General features: G+C 39.1%; 1 protein-coding gene across 1 annotated transcript in view; it reads right to left on the reverse strand.

Annotated features, from left to right (window-relative positions):
* Nucleotides 1–5,635: 5,635 nt before the first annotated feature.
* The window catches only part of raver2 (ribonucleoprotein, PTB-binding 2), an 84,512-nt gene continuing 66,712 nt past the window's right edge, over nucleotides 5,636–23,435 (reverse strand). Inside the window, exons 6-16 of the mRNA XM_053322038.1 lie at nucleotides 20,827–20,947; nucleotides 18,678–18,760; nucleotides 18,482–18,580; nucleotides 17,644–17,755; nucleotides 15,576–15,925; nucleotides 13,882–13,990; nucleotides 12,835–13,016; nucleotides 11,938–12,048; nucleotides 11,566–11,667; nucleotides 9,945–10,163; nucleotides 5,636–5,826 (exon numbers count right to left, since the gene is read on the reverse strand). Coding sequence (XP_053178013.1) covers nucleotides 5,686–5,826; nucleotides 9,945–10,163; nucleotides 11,566–11,667; nucleotides 11,938–12,048; nucleotides 12,835–13,016; nucleotides 13,882–13,990; nucleotides 15,576–15,925; nucleotides 17,644–17,755; nucleotides 18,482–18,580; nucleotides 18,678–18,760; nucleotides 20,827–20,947 — 1,629 coding nt within the window. The 3' untranslated portion in view covers nucleotides 5,636–5,685. The remainder of the gene's footprint in view (nucleotides 5,827–9,944; nucleotides 10,164–11,565; nucleotides 11,668–11,937; nucleotides 12,049–12,834; nucleotides 13,017–13,881; nucleotides 13,991–15,575; nucleotides 15,926–17,643; nucleotides 17,756–18,481; nucleotides 18,581–18,677; nucleotides 18,761–20,826; nucleotides 20,948–23,435) is intronic.

The raw sequence follows: 23,435 nt of genomic DNA on the forward strand, positions 1-23,435 counted from the left end.
TTCCTCTCTCTTTCAGCCCCGTCTCTCCTTACCCCCCCCATTACCTGCCAGGAACAGATTTTTAGAGAGCTGACACCCACAGAAACACATGCACACACACACACACACACCTACAATTACTGTGCCAACACACACTGAGCACCAGCCACAGTAAACACTAGCTCACCACTCGTTATCAGCAATCCGCCATCATTTTAGAAGTTCAGTGAACACACAACGAATGGAAAGCTTTAATCAAACTGCACGTCAAGATGTGAGAGCAGACAGGGTCCGATTTGAAAGAGAAAAACATGTTTTGAGCATAAATGTCTTTTTTTGTTTTGTTTTTGATCACAGCTCCAGGTGCTTGGCAGAATCTGAACACTTACTGCAAGTGAAAGTGAAAATGTGCTTACCAACAATTATTGGCTGACATGCACATACTGTATCTGGCTGTCAGAAAAGGTACAGGAAAGTCAAACTGACATGTTTTTTTTTTAAATATATGTTTTAGGTATACATTATTCAAATAACAGTCAATGATCGGATTTTATTCTGGACTCCAGGATGGTGGTGGTGGTGGGGGGGTTCTATTATGTAGTACACTGTAAAGGTAATCCTGCTGAAGTGAACTGTAGGTTTGAACATGATGGGATTTTAAAGATCTGAACTAAAAACAACAACAAGCAGCTTTGCCGCATTCAACCAATTTTTATCTTACAGCTGGGAAACGTAAGAATGAAGATGGACTGATGACTTTCTCTGATCAAATCAAATATTTGTCTTATCTTTTTTGTTTCTCTCATTAAATATGTTTATTGATGAATTTGTCAACAACTGTAACTTCTCTTGAGGCCATCTATAAATCCATGCTGCTGTATAAACACATCATGAATGACAATATAGTAAAATACAGTTGCTGACAAATACTGCACATCAGTAAACATTTAAAATATTCTTATATCTGCCAACAACTACATTATGGTTTATTAAACACCATTTATTAAAAGTTTAAATACTGCTAATAAATGCCAAAAAGGATTTTTAAGTGTTGCTTTTAGTTTCTTTGTTTCAATAGTTTAAGAAGGTCTTCTGTCTGAGAAAAACAACATGGGAGAAATCAAAAGTTATTCATTTATTATATATATGTTGATATACTGAGTTATTTGATTGATTTGTAATTTGAAGTTTCCTGTAACTTTAAAGGGATTTAAAGGTGCAGTGTGTATGAGTTAGTGGTATCTAGTGGTGAGGTTGCAAATTGCAATTGATTGAATGTCCCTCCCCCTCCCCTTCCAAGCATGTAGGAAAACCTACGGGGGGTCAAGAAACTTGTAAAAAACCATAAACACCCTCTCTAGAACCAGTGTTTGGTTTGTCTATTCTGGACTGTTGTAGAAACATGGCGGAGCAATATAGTAGCCTCTGTGGAAGGGGACCTGCTCTATATGTAGATATAAAGGGCTCAGTCTAAGGTCATGAAAACACAATTATCTTATTTTCAGGTAATTACTACACTAATTAAAACATATCATCCATTTCTGCCACGTCTATTACGCTAAAACCACTAAATTCTACATACTGAACCTTTATGCCAAATTTAAAAATACACCAACACTTCTGGGTCAAATCCAATGCAGTTTGTTTTGCTCTCAGTCAGGTTTTACAAGTGAACTAGCAAAGAAAAGACTGCTCATTCAAAACTCTCGCAGTCACAAATAAAGCTTTGATAACTGGATTGTGTCCTATCTGAATCAGTCACAAATACTTTATATAGTACACAATGCTTGTATTATATAAAGTAATGGCTTTAGAGCAAGTGGAGACAATGCAAAGAAAAGGGCTGACACAACTGTTGGAATACCTCTAAAATAATTCAGGCATGACTGACTTTAGTACCTGAATCCATTGTGGTAGACAGTAGAAAACAGACAGGCAGGAAAAACAGACAAGCAGACAGTACTTTCTAAAGTCTGCTGCCTCAGCTGTTCACATCCACAAACAGAGGCCCTGTCTCTGGTCATCACACACACACACACACACACACACACACACACACACACACACACACACATATATTTCTATGTTGGCTTTTAGAGAGGTGGAGGTGAGAGCAATCACCTGGCAGAAAGCAGAAAGCACTGGAGTCCAGCAAGCTACTTTTCATCCACTCACACTAGGGGGCAAATCAACCTGGCCAGACAGCCAAACTAGTCCAGAGGAACACGTCGACACAAAGTGTGGCTAAGTGGTTACAGTTGAAGTAGAAAGCGTTGTATGGATAAATTCTATTAAAAGAACCACTTGAGAGGGGGAAATTCAAAATGGCCTCGACAAACAGCCACAGATGGGAAGAGAGATGTCATGTGAAAGTGGATTGGAGTACTGGCAGCCAAAAGGTCTGATTTCCCCTGAGAAAAACCAGAAAAAACAGACAGGTGTCACAGGAAACCAGAAGAGCAAAAATTCAGTTGTGACGATGTCTAAAAAAAAATGTGTAGAAAATTAGAATCACACACATGTAGAAATATTCAATAACTGTGGTTGTTTTGAACAAATGAAGCCAAATGGGGGAAAAAAGGGTAAGCTATGTATGTGTGACTGCAGTTTTTAATCTTAAGTTTCATGTTTTCATTGATATTTGTCAATTTATTTGGACTTTGGGAAGGAAAAATAAAAAATAAAACTGAATAACAGGCAGCACAAGACACACCAGAGATAAGAAACAACAAATAAATGTTAATAAAAATAGAATCAATTGTGAAAATAGACATGCCTGATTAATAGAAAGTGAGCATATGATATCTAAGGGCAAAAAAACATGATTACATTTAGAAATTAAATAGCATAGATTAATCTAATATGCAATATGCTGTTTTAGGCTGGATCAGCAGGGAAAGCTGGACACCTTCCTTCAGCTGCCTCAATTTACAGTGTTTCTGCCACTTCAGGCAAATATTGGGTGGCAGCAAATAAAAACCACTTAATGTGAGAGATATAAATTTGCCCACATCCTCCATAAAAATGTTCATGGATGCATCCATCAAAGCTTGTTGCGGTTACAAGTTAAGTATGATTCATCGTGGACTGAAAAGCGAGACACGTGACACCATGAAGAACATCGCAATGAAATCGAGTTAGAAAACATGTAATTGGATGAAAAGCAGAATGAGAGACAAAGGGAACAGTGGAAAACATAAAGGGGTGTGTGTGTCTGTGTACAGTAATGGAGGACGCGGAATATGTATTGCCCTTGGTTTGATGTTCAACCATTTTATCAGTACTTAATAATTGCACATATTGTGTGTCTGAACATGGTGTTTCCATCAAGCTGTTATCCCAGCCATGAGAAACTCACACCTGATATCAGGACTAAACTCATGTGTACACATTATCTGATCTCACCTGCTATTGGTTTTCACAGTGTGTGAGCTCGGTTGCCATGGCAATGCAAGTAATATTCTGCTCAGTGATATATAATCAGATAGTTATAAGCAGAGCACAAAGAAAAAAAAAAGCTTTTACCGACACAACTATGAGTTGTTATATGGGATTATATAACGCTGTGTGAATGACTAAACATTTACACTACAAAATAAATATACATTCAACTTTCTACAATAGTAGGAGCCTTAGTTATTGCCGCTATGTTAGACAAGAGGCTTGAGCCCCTAACAAACCTAGTGTCCAAGCTATACTATTAAAATACCAAGCCCTCTTCTCTGTGATGAGGATCAAATAAACCCTCTGGACATTAAGTGTTATTCAGTTCACAGCCTGTGCACAAGAATTCATAATGGCAGTAGCAAAATATGGGATTGGAATAATAACAGAAAACGTATTTTTTAAAAAGAGATTACAGACTGATATTCCTTCCTGTTCCTTTGTAAGAACAGTTGGAAAGAAAACCTCAGTAAGGTGCAGTAAGTCACATGCACAGTGGTATATCGTAAGCAAGCATCTGATGAGCAAAAAAATGATCAGAATTCTAAAAGTTCTTGACTCTGAAAATTGTCCAGCCCCTCAAACACAGACTGTGTCCCAATTTCATACTACACACTAATTCTACAGTTTATACTTTCTTTATACTGTTTTGCAATTTTGCAGCATACTCACATTTACATTGACAGGAAATTATGCAACACTAGCAACCAAAGTCAATTCAACTTCACAAACTGACTCAAAGTGTTCTTTTTTTCTTCAAAAATGTTAATAGTAATATGAAGCGGTTTCACCACCACTTTCTTTTTCTAGCTACAGTATGAGTAGCTCCTCCAATCCCTTTGTGAAATGTATTGTGTGGGAATAATGTCCATTAACAGCACACTAAAAGCTCAGGGTTTTTGGGGGTTTTTTTTGTAGTATGCACCACAGGCTGATTTGAGTATACTTCAGTGTGAACACTCTACTACGTATTCTAAAATACGCTACATAGATTTAGCGAGTAGTGTGGACTCGGGACACATTTACAGTCTGAATCCCTCATGTTCTTATGGCAGCTGGATAAGATAGTAAAGCTCCCATTAACAGCCCTGACAGCTCCTCTCAGAGAACATCTAAATGTGTTACAACTGAAAGAAGAGAAGAGAGCAAGACTGTGCCCTAAATATTTGGCTTAAATGTTAAAAACCAAACCAGAAACCTACATTTAAGTCAATACAATTTGATTCAATATCAATAAATGTCTTGAATTGCCTTGAAATATTATTATATTATATTACAAATATATATATATATAACAGTATATATTGAAAAAAAAAATCCAAAGAATGTCATACAACATGCTCACAAAAGAGCTGGGAAATGTCCATTATATATGATATTGTCTGTTACGCATGGCTTTATATATTCTGTATTACACTGTAGTATATACACAAGCCTTTGTAGGTTCTGTCCAGTCTTTATAAGAAGAAAGGTCCATTCATTAAGGGAAGCTATTGTAAGTCACCACAATAAAGGGCTTTGATTGGTTCAGGCCCTTTTTTTTCCTGATGTGCTCCCAACCCTGGGATTGAAATGGCTGACACTTCCTACAGATACAGCATATCAACACGCAGAAACACACATAAACACACACTAATTCTCTACGGGGAGATATAAAACAAGAACTTGGGCAATAAAAGGAAAAGAGAAAATACACTGAAGCGGGAACAAGCAGACATCACATTGACTGATGTCTGTGTGTTCAAAGCGTTGAGTGTGCAACAGTAGACACGTTTAGTCTTTTTGAAAGGAGACACAGAAGGAGGGACCTGACTGTAAGACCAGTCCTAAGACAGTTGGAGCAGGCACACATGTAGCCTGGCTGGAAATATAAAAGCAGCTTATACGTACAGATACAGTATACTTTTGTTTACATTATATTAGAAAAAATGTACAAGATAATATTAGTTAAGTACAGCTGACACATTGACTGAGAAACAACAGTTTAAGTTAAAAGAGTTAAGGCTTGAACAGGACAAAAGCAACACCATGTTTATGTGTGTATTGTGTATGTGTGTATTACATAAGTGCCAAGAATCAAAGAGCACTATGGCTTGCTTTCACTTGAGCCATTTGCAACCTAAATTCTATTAAACTCATTACCTACTGTAGGGATGCAAAATGGCAGCCACAGAAAGGCCACTAGAGGGAGCTTTGGCATCCAGCAGACGCTGTGTGTGCTTCCCTCCCTAAGCTTTAGGCTTTACGGTGGTTTGGTTCATACTAGAGCCTCTTCCTCTTGAAGTAGTCAGCATACTGCCCCCCCAGGCCTTGGGAGTGCTGCCCGATGTAGGCACCATCTGATGATGTCACTTCTTGCACTGCCAGCTGCGGGTACTCCCTCTTATGGCCCCTTGTCTGGTTCTAGAGAGATAAGACATGAAAGGATGTGGTGAGTTGGAGGTGATGTATTAGCACTTAAATGTCTTGTTAGGATGAAAGGAAGTAAGTCAAGTTGATTTAATATAACACAAATGAGAAAATGTAAGCGACACATACCTTAAAAAACACACAAAATAGAAACACTAGACAGTATGAGGTGAGGCAAAAGCTAGTTTGATAAATTAGTCTCTGGCTGCTTTTTAAATGCGTCAACAGTGATCACAGATCATATGTCTACAGGAAGTTCCACAGTGTTGGAGCTACAACTTCAAATGTAAAATCAACCTTTGTTTTCAATTAATAATAATGATAATATAATAATAATAATAAATAATAACACCTTTCATTGTATAGCACCTTTCATGCAGACAAGAAATGCAGCTTAACTGCTTTACAACTAAAGAAATCACATGCACCTGTTTCACATAAAAAACTCATAAAATATTTAATTATGGCAAGATTTAATTGCAATATTTGGAAATTTGAAGACAATTCAATTCCAAAAATTATATTTCTGTAAGTGACTACTTATCATATTATATTTTTTTATTGTTATTTAAAAAAATAACAATAACAAACTTTTTGGGGGGATGTATAGCACATCATTTAAATGACTGCATGCTTAAGAGGCCAATGATAGACACGTATGATATTGAACTTCATTGATCAAAACCTTAAACCAAAGGATGACAGACTAAAAACGTGATGATGGAGTCAAAAGACATATCTACTGAAGGAGGAGGTGTCTAGTTGTAGAATTTGACAACAATGCAAACATCCTGTGTTTGTGGGTGTATGTGTGTGTTTTAGGCTAACAGTCTAAAGGTCTTAGCTCCAGTAACAGAGGGCCACAGAGGCAGTCTGTACAAACAAATGTAAATCTTTCTACAGACAGTGCTTAGCCCAGGCGTCTGGATCCTGTCTCATCACGTCATCATTGCTCTCCGTCTCTGTCCCTGAATCGTTTCCTCTTCTGTTTTCTATAACTTTTCCGCTTTTAATTATGTGGCCTAATTAAAGACTATAGTGAAGCTCTATTACCACAGTTCAGAAAAATAATGGCAAATCATGCATGCTATATAACACACTAATCCTCCATATTTCAAAAGGTTATGAAATCTGGTGTAGAGATTTGTGAGCCGGTCTATCCACTAATCTGGACCACACACTCACCAATCCCCCATTATCAATCAGGCAACATGGATGCTCTGGGGGTACTGTTATGTCTGACGTGGTAATTTGAGCATTTATTTCAATAAATACTGTTTTCATTCACTTATTTCCAATTGCTTCCATTTGCCTTGGTCTTTCTTGATGGTGAAGCATTGATCAATAAATCTCAGCACTTCCTGCAAATGTTTCACAAAGACAGCCTACCAGGAAAGACAGTTTATGTCCTTTGAGCTGCTGGAAAGCTTTTAACATGGACATAATCAGTAAGTGAGAACAGCGTTTATGTTTAAAAGATAAACACAGAGCAGCAGAGTGGTGAACATGACATAATTACACTGATGTTATACTGATGGAATTGGAGCTCTTGTCTTGATCAATGTGAAAAGATCAAATAACAGGTAAACATGGGGGAAGTGGATGAGCAGATCACCAAATCACTGTTATCCAACTGAAATTACACATAAAGGTCTGTCTCTAATACATGTCTGTACATTAATGACCTGGTTCTCCCTGCAGCTGAGGTAACCTCCGACATGGTCCTTTATTGTAATAATACATTACAAGCAGCTATTAATGCAAACTGAACACTTTGTTTCTGCTTGACATCCTGTTTGCAGTTAGTTTTGCTTTTTTTGTAAAGCCGCTACAGTAAAAGTAAGTTCATAAAACCTCTCACTCTTCTTGGGAAAAAAAAAGCCTCATAACTGTTTTGTTTATGCTCAAAATCAAATGTTTACAGATCATACACACAACCAGTCAAAAATAAAAACAACACTGAATATTTATGACACACTACTGTACATCAAAAAATGGAAAACACAGTGTTGAGAGCATGTAGCTTCAGAAAATAATGTTTAATACAGGAACTGCATTTTGGAGAATTATTGTATAAGTCTGTGGATTCAGCCCTGGCTTACAGTAAAAATACAGTACTGTAAAGACAACAACATGAAAGGCACATTACAGTAACACTGGAAATGTTACTGCAAAATCAAAGTCAAGAAGTAATGCATTGGACGTCAGCATAACATCTTTGTGCTCGGTCATGCCAGAGGACTTCATCTATATTGCAGACAAAGTTCTCCCTTGTCAGTCAACAGGGGAAAAACAGATGTGCCGGATCAAGACTTGGCAAGACTCCACACTTTTATCACCGTGGACCATGGAACTGGCCGGGGAATCAACCCGGCTTCATACACAAAAATGTATTTATGGGGTTTTTCCATGGAACACTCTTTATAAGTAAAAATAGATACAGAAAGACAGACCTATGCTGTAGTGTGTACTCTGATTTACAAACATTACAATACAGTGCAGCTTGACAGTAGTATAGTCACAATCAGCACTGCAAATAATGAGATCACTGACCGTTGACCCTTGAGTTGTGCTAAAAGAGTAAAAGAGTACAGTTGCTTTAAGAGCACCCTGTTTGTAGGGCCGGGCCAAAAAATAGATTTTTATATTAATAGCGATTTTTTTTCTGGTGATTTTTATTATTATTATTCTCATACGAGAATCGATTTTTATTTTTTTATTTTCTAAAGACCAGCTTAATGTAGCAGTTTAGTTTATTGTAAGATGTTGGCAGATGAGAATGTTTTTTGTGAGGGCAGTTGCACAGTTTCCAAAATAAATCTCACAAACTGATGAGATGTGTATATTGTTTTTGTAAATATGACTTATAATGTATTATCAAGTGTTTGGTTCAACCTGTTCTTGTTTAAGGAAATAAAATCACAATAATTGAAATATAAAATCGCAATACTTGGTAAAATCGAATCGCAATACTTGTTTAATCAGAATCGCAATTTAAATCTAATCGGCACAAAAGCATATCGGCCCAGCCCTACCTGTTTGCATTGGAGGACATGGTTATTGGCGGAAAGGCTGACGCTGTTAATTCCTTTAAATTTTGTATTGTCTTCAACAAATTGGTGCTGTATTTCATGCACACTAATGGCATTGGTTTGAAGGTCCTTATAAACAATGAGAGCTTCTTGCTGTTGGGAGAACAAAGGAGTCCTTCCAGCCTCATGTGATAGTCTTGCAATTCTACAAAAAGGGAACAATGCAGTTACAAAAATATACATGCAGTAATGTAATACAGAAAATGACTCCCACCCTCCCCCTAAAGTGAGTTACTCAAACATTTGTATACAGTAAACTTTCAATGACCAGAAAAAAAAGAATTACCTTTTCTCTGAATCTCCTGATGTTGGTGCCCAGAGACAATCAGCTGAGATTTGGATTTGATCTGAAATGACTGTTCTCAGTCTTGCTCTTCCTTGTCCTCTTCTTCCTCATCCACCACCTCTAACATGTACTCTTCCTCTCATACATCCATTGTTGGTATCAACTCACCCGTACCAGCTGTGCTCTCTGAACTGACCCACATTTGTTTTATCACATCATTAACAAGTGTGAACAATTTAGTCATTGCGTGTAAGCTGTAACTTCAGCCACCTGAGGTTTCCATTATGCATCAAAAGTGTATGACATTGTCAAATGTGTTTTAGTGAGTGAGACTTTGTTTAAAGTTTTGCAAAGACAGTAAATGAGATTTTCAAATTGTGTCTTACTAGGTGAAAAACATTTTTTTTTAAATAAAAAAAATTGGTTCAGATCACAGTATTTAGTTCAGATACGTGTTATAAAGATACAGTACAGTGTTTTAGAGACTGATCCCCTCCCTCAGCCCACCACTGTCAACAACTAATACCACTCACTAATATCAGAAGTTGAAGGGCAAACACTGTAGTTGTTTGCTGCAATATGAAATATTTGGGCTTTGTCATTTCACCTGAGCTGAGTATGCTCACCTTAGACTCTAGATTATCACTTCAAAATGGAAAAAAAAACAACAAAAAAGTGATTGTTCCATCTTCACTGACAGAACCTTTGTAATAGTGTGAACTTCCTTTACTCACATAATAATAGGTGTTCCAGTCAGTGGCAGCAGTGTGTGTGTGTGTGACAGGGTTAGGCGTGGCAGCCGCTGGGTGTGGCGCCCCAAGGAAGCCTGGCATTAAAGGCAGGGTGCTGTAGGCTGGGAGCACGGCAGCAGCTGGCAGGACGGCTGGCGGAGGAGCCGCGCCATTACTGACCGCGTGCAGAGACACTCCAAGAGGCTTACACACATCTACCTCCTGTAGGAAACACAGTAAAAGGACTGACAGTAAAAGGACTGACAGTTCAGACGGCAAAAAACAATCCAGAAAATAAGGAAAATGTCTTTAACTTTTGGGTCCATTTTTTATTTAGTGTTGAAAGCACTTCAATATTTGGCAGAGGAAGTTATATTCTTTTATTTTTCCATTTATTAATGCGTGTTACCTCAACCTACGCCTAGTAACAATTATGAAATACAGTGATGTCTGCAGATGACGCACAAAACCAGAAACACTCATTTATATGCTGTCTGCTCAAGTGTATGGACTTGGATGAAGATAACCAGGCAGAACAGATGGCTACAATGTCACGTCAACATATTTGCTTTCAGTTTAATGCCAGTAAGACACTGTGTGTCACAAATTGATCGTATCATTTTCCTCAAGATATCAGTTCCCCTCCCAACAGTGAGCTCAGTGGACCAGAATGTTAACTCTGCTATGCAACGAGACACATGGATACATCTTCAAGCAAACATCTATCGCTCTCTCACACACACACACACACACACACTTATACAGACTCCAGAAGCAGCAGATAAGCTTGGATCTGGCTGGTTAGAGTGTATGGAGATGTCTGGTATCAGCTGCTGGGTGCTGAGTGATGTGCTTCTCTAACAGGGTATCAGTGTCTTAGAGAGAGGTCAGGGCCTCCAAATAAACATGAAGAGAAAATACATGTAAATACCAGCACACTGCTCAGAGGACTGCTCACCAGATCATTTTTGCAGACTGTAGGTTTGGAAGTTGTTTGACTTAAATGTTCTAGTTAAGCCATCAAGGATACAAATTTCACATTATTTATATGAACAAATTAGCAGTTTACATCTTAAATCAACAGCTTGTGCTAATGAATGAGTAATTTATGACCTCAAACTGATAACTTGGTGCTCTTGAAATATTTGTGTAAATATCACATTATCACATTCACATCACCTCTACATTTTTGATGCTGTTTCAACACTTCTTGTGTCCTTTTTACTAGTCCTCCCTGGCTGCTATTTGTTGATGTCAGTCTAAACAGGTCATTTGGGTTTTATAAGGTTTTATTTTAATAAGAAATGTGGATGTTAAACAAAAGTAGAATTATCTTTGACATTTTTCTGACCTTATTCATTTGACCTTTGTAGCCTCAGATTAATAATTTGTGTTGTGTATGAGTACATATCGGAACTCTGCAAGTTTGTGTGTGTGTGTGTGTGTGTGTGTGTGTGTGTGTGTGTGTGTGTATTTTGGTCTACAACTCCTCACAGCTCTGTCTGAGGGTTAAGATCTTGTTTTAGCTTTGATGATAGAATTATGTTTTAACTGGGATTAGATGTAATTGTGCTGATTGTGTGTGTGTGTGTGTGTGTGTGTGTGTCTGTGTGTCTGTGTTTACCTTGGTGGCGTAGGCCTGGTTAGCTGTTGCAGGCTGGGAGTAGTACTGGGTTACTGCCTGCATGTAGGAACTGTAATCCCCATAGGTGGAAACTGGTGGAGCCTAAAACACAAGAGGAGCTGTCATTTAAAAAAAAAAAAAAAAAAAAGATCCATGAATCTTTATTTATTGTGACTGTGAAGTGTGGTTGATCTGCAACAATTTAATTGTTTGGATATATTAGAACAATAAAATACAGGCAAAACACATGTAAATCAATATAGCCTACTACTTTAAAACACATTTGGGTACATTTGATGAAATAAACTAAAAGTAAAAGCACATAACTGCACATACATATTCCACACAGCTACAAACAAGTGTATGTGTTACCTGTGTGTGCTCCTTGCTGTAGTCTGTGGCTGTGCTATCCTGTGGCGGAGCGGTGCTGTAGGTGTGGGCTTGTGCTGCTTGGTAGTGCTGGTACCACTGCTGCATGGCCTCCTATAGCACGTGCACATACACACACACACACACACACACACACACACACACACATGCAAATATCAGGTGAAGAGCTATGGGTGCAGACAGATGAATGTTTGCTCTGTGCTTTTCTTGTCTTTGCTGGATTTTTCCTCCTTTATTTCTGTCTTTCTTTCTTTCTTTCTTTCTTTTGCTCGCTTTGTCATTCATTAACAATTGTTCCATCTCTCCCCCGTTCCTCTCCTTTGTCTTGTCTTTTCAGACAAATTAAACCAACCATTTTATTGGTTATCTAATCATGACTCATTTGTTTGGATGAGTAGATAGTAATTAACATTTAAAATTGGGTTTGCATCGCGCTGCAAATATCAGATATGTCACTTGCTGCTGGAGGAAGCATAACGGGAGGAGGGCGGTGGAGAAAAACAGAGTGATGGAGAAAGAAAGGAAAAGAAAGAGAGATGCAGACAAACAGCCAGTAGGGAGGCTTCATGACTTGCTCTGTGTGGAGTGTTAAGAGAGAGAACGGGGGAGCAGGGACAGATGGAGACACACAGCGCTCTCTGCCAAATACTCTCTCATTCTGTCTGTTCAAATATCTATACCCATACTCATCTCTTCCATCGTCCAGCCTCCCCTAGTTACAGTTCACTCTGTCACTGCTGCATTTATCCATCCACCCATTATGTATCTATCCATCGATCATCTACTCAGCCACTATCCCTCTCTCTCACGTTCTAGATCCAGGCAGAACTACATCCATCTATCCATCTTTCTATCACATTTATTCATTTTCATCTGTACCTGTGTGTAGGCCTGGTTGTATTGGCTGTAGTCAGTGGAAGCATCAGTGCTGTATGGGGCTGTGGTTGTAGCTGCCGCACTGTGGGAGTAGGAGCCTGAGCCCTGGGAGGCAACAGGAGCCACAGAGCTACCGTAGACCCCGGAGCCAGGCTGTCCCCCCTGGGCTTTACTCCCCACTGACCCTGAGGAAGGAAAAGTGGAAGGAACCATGGAGGAGACCCAGTAGGTTAGACAGTAGTGTAAATGAGTGTACTAAGGCATCAATATTGCATGTTATTTTGTATGGAATATTCCACCAAAAGTACAAGCTTGAATGCTGGCTGAGGAAAAGTTTGTAGTCAGCTTGGATTCACAGTCCAATGGTTAAAATCAATTCCAAAGAAACGTGTCAAAATCTGTAAAAAATATTCATAGAAACTTTTCAAACCACTGTGGCAGCATAGTCTCTTTCTCCAAAAGTTGATCTCTATGTTTGTTATGTTCCAAGCAGTCCTCGCTCAGACAAAAAATAACTTTCTGGCACAGCTCTGAAGCTATGAGAAAGTGATAGCTTGACAAATAAGTAGTGCATTTAGCTCTGTTGTAGAGACACTGAGCATTAAGGACATACAGGACATAGTCATCAATGGGTGAGAAACAGGTTATACTACTGTGGGGGAGTTGAGAATAGTCTATGGATGCGTTGGTGCAGCCTCCAGTATGACTGAAGGGGACCAAGTTTTATAGAAATCTTATTTTTCTTTATACAGCTAAAACAGTTTGCCTGTGAGCTAAACTAACTTATTACTCACTGAGACATTATTAAAAAGTCCTGGAAGAGCTGCCCTACAAAAGCAGATTTCACAGACAAACTGGCAAGACAAGTTTTTATTTCATTTTATCTTATTATAATTTATTTGGAAAGGGACCATGTACAATATAAAACATAAATGTTGTCATTTGATGTATTGTAACACAGTTAGCTAGCTTAAAGCAAATGTACATCTGCAGTCCCTTGGCAAGTACACATATGTTTTTTTCATTTGTGTGTGTTGTTTGTATTATTACCTTGCAGAACCACCCCTGGCATTACACTGGCCAGGTTCAGGTAGGGATTAGAAGGTATTCTGACTTCTTTAGGGGGATCACCCAACAGAGAACTCTGACCACTGTTTACCTGAAGAGAGAGAGAGAGAGAGTGTAAGATTTGAATTGTATTACTCACAATAATATTGGATGGTCTTGGCAGTAAAACAAAACAAACTTTTAATTTAACTTCAAGTCTTGAGGCGTTTCGGGGTTGTACAGCAAATGTAATCACTGACCAGTTGGCCCTCCCACTTCTGATGTGGACTGTTATGCTACCAGCTACTTCACTGTAAAAATGACCCCCCTCCCCTCCAGTTGCAATGACTTTGATGAGCAACTGAGGAGCTGACAAGGCCGTGGAAACCTGGGAGGATTGTACTTTCTGTTAATTACACTTTCCCTCCATTAAAGAGACTTCTTTAGAGAAGAGAGCCCTGAGGATGGAATCAGTTCCCCTAAGAACTTTAGCACTGTGATTATCTCTGTACCCTGCTTTAGTATGGATGATGATGATGATGATGATGATGTAGGCATAGCACAGCCCAGGCCTAGTCAAATAAATGCAGGTGAGTACAAAAGTGTGTACAGAAAGACATGTAGGTGAACAGACAGGTAGGCATGGGAAGGCTGGACAGGTTGACAGCACAGGCGACAGAGGGGATCATACTCTATTAGTACATCTGTAAATATGGGTGAGAGAGGTGCTTAATGGGAACCCCAAAGGAACAGTTCTCGGTGGACTGAGGCTGTTTATTTAAACTCGTTAGATGTGTGTGTTTGTGTATTCTGCATGAGGATGAGACCCAAAGGAAATCAGGGGTAAATACACCTGTCCACAAAAGACAGACACAAATAGGTAGAAGAGGACAGAGAATGGTGTAGAACTACAACTAACAATAATTTATGAATCATTGAAACATCATTTTTTCAAGTCATTAATTAACATCTAGGTATTTAAAATGTCAGAATACACTGACAATGCACCTAAAATTTTCCCCAGGTCCCAAAATGTTTTTTCCAACAAACAGACCAAAATCTATAGAACATCTAAAAGACTAGAATCATCTGTGTGTCCAAATCCTGATGTAGCATGTTTCTCTGTGCCCTATTGCATCAGTAAGTCACACTGTTGCACTAAGTGACACACTCTTCATAACCATGAAAATAGTAACTAGTGTATTTTGAGGTCATCCCACACTGTGCGGACACACTAGCATACAAAATGTGCGTTAATCCACAGCTGAAAATAGTCAGAATTTGACTTGAATGTCTGATTAAGGTTAGCTGAAATAAACAGTGTCCAGCTGTTTTAGGAAATGATTTAAATATTGAAGTTTTTATTTGTGACCTTATTTTTTTAACAGTTTACATCTTCAGCAGAAACAAATGGGTCACAAGAGAGTCTGGGGAAATCAGAACGTACTGAGAGATGGACTAACACTTTGGTGCTTTTGGCCTTTCCACTGGATTTGTTGACAGCAACACAACATATATATTACCACCAGCCTTTTAAGCATTGGATAAACATCAGAGTAACATTTGCTGAGGTTGATAGAGAGATTTAGAGATGACAAAGAATAATGCGGTGGTGCAGAAGTAAATCGGGAGTGGGGTTTTAGCCTAGTGGTGCATATTTGCTAAATGTATGTGCTTGTTATGTTCGCTGTGCTCACCATGCTAACCAGAGGGCAGCCATCTGAGCTGCTGTTCGGTCCGGTTGAGGTATAAACTCCTCCAGGGGGTTTAGGTGGAGGGGGGCCAATGCCTGAGTTACTTATTCCCAAGGAATAGCTCTGTCCCTGCAGCTGGGAGCTCACCATGGTCCCAGGAGGCGCCGGCTGCCTGTCACAGGCAGTGGAGTGAGAGGAGGAGGAAGAAGAGGAGGCAGAAGTTGTGCAGATAGAATGGGTGCTGTTTTGCTCCCCTCCTCCAGCTCGACCCTGGAGGTACGGCATCACACCTGCTGCTGAAACCACTACTGTAGCATTGTGGGTAGACACTGGTACAGACTCCTGGCCCAACTCTGTGATTGGAGAGAAAAAGGAAGGCAAGGAAACAAATTATACAGTTGTTATGGAAAAGAAAATATGGGAAAGATATAAAATAAAGCATAGAGGAACGAGATGCCAGATAAAAATGTGAAATGGTTTTTAGTGATGACCATCAGTGTTTCTGTCTCCCATGGACGGAGGCGACTCACTAAGACGTCTGGAAAGTGTGAGCTCAGCCCGACCGTCTCTATAGAGCCAGTTGTAATATTTGAGAATGGGTTTCCTGCTCATACATCATCACTTATCATATTTATTTACAGCTCAGCACTCCACACTTCCAATATTTCACTCACTTCAGGGTTTAATAAGCATGCATATGTACGCACACACATACTGTACTGTATACATAAACACAAAAGGACACACTCACAGCCGCAAGAATAATTTAAAGATGCACGTGCACAACAAAGGTGAGCACACACACACACACACACACACACACACAGACACACACACACTCAAACTTATTACAAATCCAATATTGCTGTGACAAATGGCCTCCATAGCAAAATAAAGGAATCAGCTCTAACAAGCCTGAAGCTAACAATCCCAGCAGACATACGCACTGATAAAAGCCTCACATTACAGATACACAGAAAATTGCAAACTCATACACACAACCAAAGAGGGACACACACACACACACACACACACACACACACATATACACTGCCCGAGCTTGTGCCCGACACAGCCAGTGATATATCATTTGCATTTAAAAACAACAAGGCTTTTCTCAGCTGGAGATTTGAATTTTAATACACTGCAGTTTCCTAAGGATGTGTTGTACTTGCAAATGGGCACACGCTGACTCTTGACTTTAACACATTATGATTAAGGGTTATGTACATGTTTGTTCAAATTCATATTGCCTTCTCCTTCAGTGTTCATATTCACTTTTATCGTCAGTTATTTTTCAACATACTCAAACAGTTTGTTCATACTTTTAGTACAGAGTTTAAGACCTTCTTATGAGTGTCATTTGATGTAAATATATTGTAAGATACTGTCCCACTTATAGGCCTACTACATCTACGTTTACTTCTGGAAAGAGGCTGGCTCAGCTTGAGGTTATTTTCATGACAGTTACATGCTTGTGCAGCTTATTTGTCTTAACAACTTCAATGGGATATTGGCTTTCATTTAGCTTCACATCCAGCCAGGAGGTGGTCGAGATGTAACAATGAGTGTTAATCTAAACGGGAAAAGTTCTGTTTTTGGTGGAGGAGAGAGAGTGAAATGCTTGTATTCTATCAACGTTCCTTAATATCAGCATCTTAGTATGTTTTCTTCTTTGCAATCCTGTGGTGCTTTGGTCAATAAAGTGAATTTCCTCCTCACTTGTATGGGAGTATGTTAAAATATGGATAAAATATCAAATGTTGTTTTTAAAAAAAAATTTGATTAGTTTGTTCTGTTAAAGATTGTCTTGAGTGTGGTAATTACCACACACACACTCATGTGTAAATTAAGTGTCATTAAAATGATGATTGATATGACATTACTGTATGTTCCACTGTATGTGCCTTTACAGCAGTGCTCAGTGCTCCCACAATAAGAGATGACAAATGAATTTGAAGTGAAAGTCAAAAACACTGATAACCTTGTCATAGTCTCAATGTGTTCTCATTTGTTTGCAGTAATTACACCAGGTCATTTGATAAGTGTATAAATACTAGGGCTTGGGCACCTGTAGGGGAGTCTCCCAGAAGGCCTTTCCCCAGCGGCACAAGGCCGGGAGGTCGCAGAGACAAAGCTTTCTGCATCAGCAGTCTGGACGGGTCCCCAAGCAGACTGGAGACCTGAGGAAGGGAAACATTATATAAAGAAAGAAGAAAGAAAGAAGAGGGGGAAAGTTATTACAAGAAAAAAGGGAAAAGGTGGAGAAAAAAGAAAATATGGTGACCAGAATGATAGGGATGGACAGAGGGAAACAAAACAGAAATAAGACAGTGATAGAAACACATAATGCTGTGCAATAAATATATACAATTTAATGACTTCTGAACCTCTGAAAACAGTAGCCCGTAGCAGCTTTTTATCTTTCCCACATACACACTACAAAAGAGAAAAATAATATATAAAAAACAGCACAAAAGTGTCATAGAGGGGTAGTGAGGGGTCTACAAAAGAGAAAAAAGTATTTTCTGAATTTTGAATGATCAACATCCAGTTTCTAAAACAACATAAATTACTCCAAACATCAGTCACCACTGACTTTTAACTTTAACTTCTGCAATGCAAGAAAACGCCTGAGACATTTTAAAAGAAAATATGCAAATTTTCAGCTAGAGGGAGATTTCAACACCAAGGTCTTGCTTTAGACAGAAAATAAGGCAATTAGGTCACATGATTTTTGGGTTGTTTAGATTCATTATGCATGAAGTAATGAAGATGAGAAATGTAAGAGCACATATGCACACGCGCCCAAATCTACTGTGTGTTTAAGCCTTTATGACTAACCTATGTAAATCCCCACACACACACACAAACAAACAAACAAACAAAAACAAACAAATGTCTCTTACGCTGCTGATGCGTTTGTCTTTGATGTGCAGGAGCTGTTGCTGGGCGAGCTGCATATGCAAGAGGTTCTGCAAGACTAGTCCATTACCAAGCATAGCATTCTATAAGGCAAAGGAGAACCCGTTATTGTAATACACATCAACACACATACACACACACACACACAAAATCCCACACAGAGGTTGACGTGGTTGTGACCTGGTGTGCTTTTCCCAGTGTGAGCAGAGCCGTGGTGAGAGGAGGTCTGAGGAATGGCAGGCTGGCGTGACGGCCGTACTTCCCTGAAAACCAGCAACAAAGAAAGAAAGAAAATCAATCTGTGCCTGTATTGTGATTTTATTTTTCATAAGTTTGTAATGCATTAATCAATCATCATCTCAACAGGCATTCACAGGCAGAATTATTTATTGGACAACTGATCCATCAGTCATTTACAGCACATTTCAAACAAACAATCACACCGCCGTCTATCTTATACTCAGCAGAAGTAAAGCAATATTGGGATATTATGTTACCACGAAGCAAATTGCCTCCCCTCATATAAACTTTTTCCAAGTTTAAATTTGATTTAGAGGTTTCAGACGCTGTTGAAAAGAAGTTTATTCCAACACACAACCAAACAAAAAGTTAAAAAAATAAATAAATAAAAGTAGAAAACTTCAAAATCAAAAAAATTGTTCACACCAATCAGCTTTAGGATCATGTACTTTTGCAATTCGGGAAATATGTGTTGAAAACTATACATGACATGCAAACATCAAGAGAGACATTGTAAATTGTGTGCATGGGGATGAAGTAGTATACTGGATATCAAGATGCTATCCCTAAAATGTAAAGAACTAAGAGCAGATGGGACATGCTAACATGCTTAACTGTAAAATGAGTTGACTGCATTGAAATGTATGACTGAAATGATCATTGCAACTGCTGAACATTTTTGATTCCTATAGATAAATGTATTTTTGCTTGTCTTGGTTCTTCCACAAGCAATTGGTTTCAGTTGAACATCCTGAGGCTACAGAGAGATTTACCTGATGGTGACAAGCTTCATCAGCTTTGTGTGAACTCATTTGTCAGGGGCTTGAAGGTAATAGATGTTAATTTATAAGTAAAAATCCCATTAATTAGGCCATAAGGGCACACTCCATCCATACAAGAATTAGTCATAATGCTGCAACTCTCACCTACATACGAGTCCACCCTATACCCACATACAATATAGCCTGCCTGTCTTTGGCTTTGTGTGCGCGTGTGACACTTCTCTGAATCACAAGGCTTCCTCATAATAAATGTAAGCGTCAATGCTAATGGTAGCTTCCTCCAGAATAGGTAGATAAAGTTTAACATTTAATCAAGGCCCTAATTTTAGACTTTAATTGTGCATGCTCTTCTTTAGGAGAGCTCCTCCACCTCCTCCTCCTCCACATCTTCTCTCTTTCCTGTTCTCATTTGTTCTACTAATGTCACACGATTTCATTTTAATACCTGATTAGCCATTCATCAAATAATGAAGCCGTCGACGAGGTGATTACAGTATACAGGATAAAGGAGGGCCTCACAGTGGGACAGACTCTTATAGTGGATCAAAGTGAAAATATTACTCAAAAAGAAACACTGAAAATGCCCAAGACTATTCAAGGTGCAAATTTGATATAATGTTTTTAAGATAAAGGTTTTTAATTGCACATCATATTTAATAACATAACCCTAACCCTAAAGATGAACCAAAACATGGTCTTCCTCTCTCTCAGCAGATGTTGATGGTGTGAAATTCATATTATACTTTTCTACCTTTTAATATCATGTGCTTCCATTCATGTGATTCAATGTTTTTTCTTATTTGTCTAAATTTCTATATTCCCAGCTCATTGTTCTAAAACATTTTGTTACAGGTCATTCTGATAACAACATGTATTTTTGAAACATTCAATCAGTATGTAGTCCTATTTCTTATCATCATTTTGCAAGTGTGGAGATCCAAACTTCCCTATACCTATTATTGTCATTCACCTGAAGTCCCACTTTTGTCATTTGATTGTTTGGTGTCTTTCTTCTCCTCCTCCAGTTGTGCCAGATTATATGTATCAACACTTTTCTCTATGGCACTCCTACCTATTTTAGCACTACGTACAGTATGACAGGGCAAACTACAAAATTACCACTTTGCAAGCGCAAGGTCAACGCATTTGATGCACATGAGCAAAAACTAGCCCAAGGTATTGCACACTAAATTATATATGTTGATATATGAGGGTAATTATGGGTAATAAAGTGGGATAAATACAATCATTAAATAATTAGTGGGTATTATAAATTCAGATGGTGTCACTGTCATTAGTAGTCTTACCTCCTCTTTTCCCGGTGTGGTACGGTCTCATGAGGATCTGCAGGGCAGCAGGGTTTGTCATACTGGTCAACAGCTGGGCCAGGTTAGGCTCTGGTAGCAGACCTTTCCTATTACTCAGAATCTGTAAGAGAAACAAATGGAAAAAAAACCTCTCACACACACAAGTTAGGAAGAGAAATGTGTGTGTGTTTGTGTGCGTGTGTGTGTGTTGTACAGTATGTGTTTTGATCTAGTCATTAGGAGCTTCTGATGGCTGCTGTAATGATTACACTAGTTTACATCAGCATATGTCTGCTATGTCAGCAGAGAGGAGTCAATCTGGGACACAAAAGAAAGAAATCTGTTTGAGGAACAGAGGTGGGGAGAAGAGAGAGTCAAAAAAAAAAGATGTGAAAAAAAGACAGTGGGAGAGAGTAGGAAGGATAAAAGGTGATGTCACTTATTTCTATGCACAAATCAGGATTTGGCAGCATTGCAATCAGAATTCGATGACAGCTTTTGGGTTGTTTTGTCCTGGGTTTTAGATTAGGATTCACTTTCATGTGTTAATGTATAGAAAATAAGACTTACATATTTAATGTTATAGAGAAATACTAAAGATTTATTTTTAGGCTTTTTTGCCTTCATTTGACAGTGGGTGGCATGGAGGCTGACAAGAAACAGCGAGAGAGAGGGGAATGACCTGCAGCAAAGATCCCTTGCTAGAATCAAACCTGGGACACTGCCTTGATGTGGCATGAACCTTAAACACTCTTCTACCAAGGCACAGAATACTAAATATTTGAAGCCATATTTTTTCTGGGGCTCCAACAAATAGATGAACCCAAAAATGTTTCCAGATCTGAAGAGAGTTATAGACGCCATAAGACGCAGTGTGCTGGATAGTGAGGAGCAGATGTATTCTTTGAGTAGCCGTTCAAAGCACTTGTGGTGCTTGGGTGCGGTGGGTGCCACTGGGCTGCATTCCTTTAAGCAGGCTGGTCTTACTTTCTTGGGTATAGGAATGATGGTGAACCTCTTGAAGCATGTGGGCATGACTGCAATGACAAACTGAGCCAGGGACAGATTGAATATCATTGTTAACACCAGCGCTAGTTGGTCAGCACATAGTTTGATGATCCGCTGACTGAAACAGGTCCTGCTGCTTTCCCGGTGTTCACACATCCTCCTGACATCGTGTCAGAGAGGGGTGACAGGTGTGATTAACCATTGCTTCGGGCGTTTTTGCTCGCTGGCTGCCAGTGGTCCCAATATGAGCATAAAAGTTGTGGGGTGACCTTGGCACTTGCTTCTGTAGTTGCCCTCCTGAAACTGTAGTTCCACTTTCTGTCTATATTCCCTTTTCACTCATTTACTGCCCACCTTACAGTGTAGGCTGTTGCTTTGTTTCCACATTGTGGCCGTAAGTTGTAGGCTGCAGTGTGTGTATTTATAGCATCCCGGATGGTTCTGGTAATCCATTCTGGTTATTCAGGTTATGTGTGGTTTTAACTGAAGTTTTGGGTACAGTCGTTGCTGTTGTTTTACATATTAAATCCACCACAGACCACAGTGAATCCATTGATGGTGTCCTGGATGGTGTACTGGTAAGTGCGCCAGACTATGTCAAGTAATGCCGACTGCAGTGTGGCCTCTAATTGGCCTGACCATTTCTTTATCTCTTGAGTCATTGGAGACCTGCATTGTAGTTTGTTTGCATACTTTGACCTCAGCAAGATGGCCACATGGTCACTCTTACTGAACGTGGATAGAGATTCCTCTCTTTAGCCACTTTTTTGAATGGTGTGTAGCAGTGATCCAGAGTTTTTATTCCTCTTGTGCCACAGTCACTATGTTGATGGAAGTCAGGAATAACTTGCTTTAAAGGTTAGCCTGATTGAAGTCTCCAGCTACAATGAAAGTAGCATTAGGATTGCTGGTCTGTGAGCAGATCAAGTCTTTGTAAAGAGCAGCAAGGCAGCCTCTGTACTCACCTACGGTGGGATGAAGACTGATGTAACGATAATGTAAATTCCAGATAAGGTTAGCAGGAATGGAAAAGAACTTTAATATTCCCACTGTCACACCAATGCTTACTCACCATAAAGCACACCCTACTTCCTTGTTTCTTGCCAGAAACTCTGTCCTGTTGGATCAATATACATAAAAAATAGTCACCTGGTTGAATGGAGCCGTCTGGTATTCCAGGATGTAGTCAGGTTTCGGCTAAACAAAGGACATTACAGTTCCCTATAACCCATTGGAAACTGATGCTGTCGCAGAGATCGTCCACTTTATTATCCAATGCTTGTATCCAATGGCTAGTAGGATGTTTGGCAGAGAGGATCTGTGAGGCCATGAACACTTTGCTCTGATGTTGAGACGAATACAGAGATGGTCTTGCTTATCTTTGTGGTCGGGATCGTAGCTGGTGTTTATCCTAGCAGTCGGTAGGAGAAGAGTTTCCAAAGTGGTGAGTTGACCATTTCCTTGCTCTGATTAGTGACTCATAGAGGATCTATGAGTTATCATTATCATTATATATATAATGATATATGATCATTATCATATGTTATCATTATCCATTATTGTCCAATGCTATTCACAATAAATTCACAAAAATGCACAAA

Source organism: Scomber japonicus, chromosome 7 (assembly GCF_027409825.1).
Source record: "Scomber japonicus isolate fScoJap1 chromosome 7, fScoJap1.pri, whole genome shotgun sequence".
NCBI lineage: Eukaryota > Metazoa > Chordata > Actinopteri > Scombriformes > Scombridae > Scomber > Scomber japonicus.